This window comes from Clarias gariepinus, chromosome 22 (assembly GCF_024256425.1).
Source record: "Clarias gariepinus isolate MV-2021 ecotype Netherlands chromosome 22, CGAR_prim_01v2, whole genome shotgun sequence".
Taxonomy (NCBI): domain Eukaryota; kingdom Metazoa; phylum Chordata; class Actinopteri; order Siluriformes; family Clariidae; genus Clarias; species Clarias gariepinus.
Window position 1 is genome coordinate 28,171,014 of NC_071121.1, and position 5,857 is coordinate 28,176,870.

Here is a 5,857-nt window from a genome sequence, read left to right on the forward strand (position 1 = left end):
AATACTACTGAACTGCGCTGGCAATAACCTCTAACTGTGTGTAACTCACACACTTCTCACATGAACAATGAAAACACAGCCACCAGCCACTAAACACATCACAAATAGTTTAATAGAAACATGGTTAATGTGGTTCAGTGTGAAGTTTTATGTTGAATTACAGGACGGATTGTTGATATTTTAATTGCTTCTCAGTTCTTAATGTTCCTACAGTGATGTAAAAAATAAATAAATAACTCAGTTGTTGTTGTTAGTCTTTCAGCTGCACATGTCGAGGGGTCGTCTCAATGGACCATCCGATCCACACACAGCTCGACACAGGTTTTACGACAGACGCCCTTCCCGACGCAACTCTTCTCCCTGCTGAAACATCCAGCATCGGCCATAGCAAAGTTTTGGTAGTTAAAATTGGTTACCACTTTAGCTCATTTTCTTCCTGACGCAACTCTTCCATTTCTTTTACCAAGAGTGACTTCAATTAAATTCAATTCAATTTTATTTGTATAGCGCTTTTAACAATAGTCATTGTCGCATAGCAGCTTTACACAATCAGAAGAATTATTTTAGTCTATATGGAATGTAGGTGTGCATGAATCAAGATGAGCAGATCGTCCCTGGTGAGCAAGCCGCGGGCGACAGTGGCAAGGAAAAACTCCCTGAGATGGTAATAGGAAGAAACCTTGAGAGGAACCAGACTCAACAGGGAACCCATCCTCATCTGGGTGAAACAGAGAGCAGGAATTTATCTTTATTTGTTGATGTTGATGTTAATTGATGTAAATATGGAGTCCAGGTAGTACAGTCGGTTAAGGCTGTGGGTTACTGGGTTACGGATCGGAAGGTTGGGGGTTCGAGCCCCAGCATCGCCAAGTTGCCACTGTTGAGTCCTAGAGCAAGGCCCCTAATCCTATCTGCTCCAGGGGCGCTGTAAGCTGGCTGACCCTGCGCTCTGACCCCAGTTTCCTAATTGGGATATGCGAAGAAGACTTTTCACTGTGCTGTAAAGTACATGTGACGAATAATTGAATATTCTTCTTCTTCTCTTATTGAAGACAATTGCAATCTTGAACTATTGAGCAACCAGAGCCAAGTCAAGTCCTCAGAGAAACAGCTGTCAACACAAGTTGAGGCCAGAACCGTCTTTATGGTAGAGTGAAACCGTCCCCCAGACACCAGACGCATCCCAAAGAGACACGCGGGGCATTCGGGGACTTCAACATGCGTTCAAAAGCTATGTGGTTTTTGTGTGTTTTTTGTAATGTTGTTAATATTTATTGGAATACCTACATTTAAATCACTTTTATCTAAACCTTTTGTATGGCAGTACGTGTTTTCTGTTGTAATTTAACTTTCAATTTTATAAAAATTTTATAAAAAAAATTGTATAAATAAAAATAATTTGAGGTATAAATTTAACGAATGTGCATGCTGAATGTGTTTTAAATATTTAAGGCGTCAGCTTATTCATTTACTTGATTTTTAATAAATATTTACAGTATATAATTAAGGTTTAAGTCAAATCCGGAAATGACGTAACGTCACATGACTGAAGCATAACTTCCGCATTTAGAACGCGAAATAATAATAATAATACTGAAAACGTTTTTAATGTAGTTTTTGAGATGTGGAGATTTACATAAAGTAGTGACAATCATTTATATATTAAATAAATAAGAACAAGCGCCATATGGAGTTTTTAATTAAACTGTCGCTTCCGGTCGGTGATGGAGATGTTCAGTGTTTCCCAGTAAGTTGAGGGGAATCAGTCAGTCAGTGATGTCTAAACCTAAATTAGTGGTGTTTGATCTCGGTAAGTTTACATTTTATAAAACTGTGTAAATCCCGGCTCGAACCACTTCCGGTTTTTATCAGAAACGTCCGATAAATTTTAAAATTCAGTTCCATGCAGACGCCGGTACATCCGGGTATTTTATAGCTACAGTAACCTGTACAGAGCCTGGACTGTAGTTATATATAAACACATGTAGTTTATTGTTATTTAAACTGTAAATCAGCTATTAGAATGCTTCAAGTTTACTACAGTGTCCTAAATAATAATAATATTAATAATAAAAAAAAACTCATTAATTAGTTATAAGCAAGGCAGAGTTAAGTGGAAGATTTTAACTTCCTGGTTTAAAAACACAAAACCTGTTAATGATGAGTCATGGTGAAATTCCTACATAGTTATCATGAAAATCACTGTACGATACTGATTGTGTGGTGTTCGTAATGCCACGTATAAGGATTCTGTTTCAACAGATGAACATGTGAGGCGTATTATGATTTTTTATTATTATTATTTTGTTTTATTATTATTATTGACTGAGATCCTGTGGTCAGGGTTCGATTCCCATCTCTCTCTCTCTGTGTGTGTGTGTGTGTGTGTGTGTGTGTGTTTGCATGTTCTCTCCCCGTGCTTGGCGGGTTTCCTCCGGGTACTCCAGTTTCCTCCAGATTAGGCTAATTGCTGTTCCCAAATTGCCTGTAGTGTGTGTGTGTGTGTGTGTTCGTGCCCTATGATGGATTGGCACCATGTCCAGGCTGTACCCCGCCTCCTGCCCTAAGTCTCCTGGGATAGACTCCAGGCCCCGCGACCCTGAATACAGGATACAGCAGGACAGATGATGAGTGAGAGAGATCCTGTGAGACAGGAAGACTAACTGGGAGGTTTTTACTGTAAGATGTTTAAGTGAGTGATGACGTCTAAAGCCAGACCACATTCAGTAGCGTGACCGTGTGATATGGCGTGACGTGATTACCAGGGACGGGAATCAGCAGTCACCACCCAACACGATATTATCACGATACCTCAGTGCCAATTCTATTAAAATTGCGATCATGATTCTATAAATATCACGATTCGATACTACATTTCCCCCAATTTTGTTACATTTTAAAACCTTTAAAGAAATTTCAGCGATTAATTAAATGTACCCTGTTAGTTTAATCACTTATAAACACTACAAACTAACTTATACAAATACACAAGTTTAACATTTTAAACAAACTAAGCTAAAAAAACACTCTGACCACACAGGATGAAAATTTGTAAATAGTTCAGAGTGCGCCACCTGTAGGATAATAAAGAAACAGTGATGTTTTAGCTCCTTAAATTCCTCCAAAGTCAAAAAAATTAACTTGACAGTAAGTTGAGTTGCTGTGTGCACGTTGGTACACTGTGTTTTGAGACTGGTGTAAGTGTGTGTGATGACACTAACAGAGTTTGGAGCAAAAGGCGGATCACCAAAAAAGAATGCGTTTCTATTGCGCCACTCTGAAGCTCCTGTGCTCGGTACAGAATGGTTTATATCAGAGGCTGATCAGCTGATCACCGGTCACGCCCAATCACACCGAAAACCCACCGACCGCTTCGTCTCTATTATAAATGTAAAATAGTTTTTAAAAATTTTATTTTGGAGTCAGCATGGCGATACGTGAATCAGCACACAAAGGAATCGTCGTTCATAACTGAATCGATTTTTACCTCTAGTGTTTTTATCTCTAGTTTTTACGGTGTTCACTCGCTCCTCCCTGCCACCAGCCTGCTCAGGGTCCGGGGCTGTGCTTATGTAGCCGAGGCTGAGGAACTGGCAGAGCTTAAATTACATCATGATGACACGGGCGCCCAAAACCCGGATCTTTATGAAGTTTATAACGATCTGCAGGAAGAAGGAGAAGGAAAAAAAAACCATTTGATTAGGCCACACCCACTTGGGGTTCAAAATCAAACTTCTTATTTTTTTCTCAGATTTTATTGGTGTTTTAACATGATGTTTATTGCTATGAGGTTTACTGTAATGTGTCTTTAATTAGATTACACCCTGTGGCCTTTCTGGGTGGATACTCACGTCGATCCTCCTTTCCGCAAAGACCAGCAGTAAGCCTTTCTTTCTTGTATCATGTGTTTACACTAATAATGAACATACAGTACGTGTCAGTAATACCGCTGTTATAACTGAGTGTCATCTCTCTATATATCTCTGTCTCTCTCTGTCCCTCTGTCTCTTTCTCTGTTTCTCTTAGTGGGCGAGTGGTGGACTCGAGCAATCATCATGTCCGGCTGTATGAAGACACCGTAGACGTCCTGCGCTCTATACACACTCAGGGTATCCAGATCGGCGTGGCCTCGCGGTGAGGAACACACTCATCACTCACTGGTCCTGCACACAAAGTCCACTTAGTTTTCTTTCTAAACTCCTGACACGCCTAAAACACACAGTCAGGAATGTAGAGTCCTGGGACCTGAGCCAGCTGCACGATAAGCACATAATCTCTGAGCTTTTACTCGTGTGGACTTTGTCCTTTCTGTGATAAAATTTAATCCATTTCATTCCCTTTTTTTTAATTAAGAGGAGAATTTTAACACTGCGAGGGCTGTACTGAAAGTAATGCAAAACTGGGTATAACTTTGTTATTAACAGACGAAGTAGGGTCAAATCACGCACTCTTCCTCTGAGTGCTGTACTTACACCATCTGTATAACATAAACGATCTTAATACAGTTATGCCCACTTTTACATTACTTTTGGTCTAAACCCCCTTGTGTACTATTTGTTTATTATTATTATTATTATTATTATTATTATTATTATATTCAGCACAGGTGAAGTGGATGGAGCCAATGAGCTTCTCGCACTCTACAGCCTCGACCAGTATATTTCCTTCAAAGAGATTTACCCAGGGTCAAAGGTCACACACTTCAATAGGTAAGGCTATAATAATCAGAGTGTAATGTGTGTGTTTTAGAAAAAGAACAATATGAGAAGTCATATAGTACACTGCATGTGTGTGTGTGTGTGTTTACTAGGTTACAGGCAGACAGCGGGGTGTGCTACACAGACATGATGTTCTTTGATGATGAACAAAGAAACATCAGTGAAGTCAGCAGGCTGGGTACAAATCAAACTCACTGTTACTAGACTATCTATACTAACACCTTCATCCTGACTAAAGTCCCAAAACTAATCACACTCAGCCCTGTACCCTACCAGAAGTCCCTTAAAAATCTGTACACAAACCCTTACACCGTTAAACACTTATTATGTACCCTATCTAAGCTGCCTTATGCTTAAAAAAGGCAAAGTGTCCTAACTGTCTCTGTCTGTGCATGTCCCTTAGGTGTTCACTGTGTCCTGGTCCATAACGGTGTTACCTCTAAAATTGTTCATGATGAGCTTCAGAGGTTCATGAGGAAGAGCTGAGTGTGGAAATCTCTGCTGCAGTGCACAGTGTGTCCTGTAGGGGGCAAAGATCACCACGCTCTCATCACTTTAACGTTTACTGTATAGGGTGTACTTATTTATATTAATATCAATTAAAATGATAAACAGCATCATGTGGAAATGTAAAAAAAAAACATTTACAGAGTTTACTGTAATATTTACTTTATTTAGTCTGTTACCGCTAAAGTTAACATTTTAAAATATATTTTACTGTATTAAAATAAACATATTATTCATGACTGCTTATCTTTGTGTGTGTGTGTGTGAGAGAGTGGTATGATATATATTTGAAACATAACCTGTGCTACCTTCTTTTAGTGGGTCAGATGCTTTGACTCGGTTCCCTCAACTCTTTGTGTCCTCCTGTTGTCACATGTGGGCGTGGCCTGGCTAGAGTTTTATTACGTTCCAGTGAGAATGAGTAGTAGCTGTACTGTATATACACTGCACAGACCTAGTCGAAGAAGAAGTCACACTGCCTTTTGCTTTGATTCTGACAGTGTATTCGCCATTGAATCATTTCAACAAGCTTATGCACCATCACAACATTTATTTCTATCCAGAGTCGCATTAATTTCTTTCCAAGATTTCATCCCAAAGATTCTCAATGGGGTTAAAGTCTGGACTCTGTG

General features: G+C 39.5%; 1 protein-coding gene across 1 annotated transcript; it reads left to right on the plus strand.

Moving 5' to 3' along the window:
* The first annotated feature begins 1,572 nt into the window (after window positions 1-1,572).
* mdp1 (magnesium dependent phosphatase 1) lies at window positions 1,573-5,464 on the plus strand. The gene is made up of 6 exons (XM_053482913.1): window positions 1,573-1,810; window positions 3,817-3,880; window positions 4,027-4,134; window positions 4,602-4,709; window positions 4,811-4,896; window positions 5,122-5,464. Exons 1-6 carry the CDS (start codon window positions 1,777-1,779, stop codon window positions 5,202-5,204), a joined length of 483 nt encoding a protein of 160 aa, XP_053338888.1. The 5' UTR covers window positions 1,573-1,776; the 3' UTR covers window positions 5,205-5,464.
* Window positions 5,465-5,857: the final 393 nt, after the last annotated feature.

Bases quoted from the DNA above. Each gene is read 5' to 3' on its own strand.
- mdp1 (XM_053482913.1), top strand. From the start codon at position 1,777: ATGTCTAAACCTAAATTAGTGGTGTTTGATCTCG. The intron at 1,811-3,816 runs GTAAGTTTACAT...GTCTTTAATTAG, and splicing joins ATTAGTGGTGTTTGATCTCG to ATTACACCCTGTGGCCTTTC. The intron at 4,897-5,121 runs GTACAAATCAAA...CATGTCCCTTAG, and splicing joins CAGTGAAGTCAGCAGGCTGG to GTGTTCACTGTGTCCTGGTC.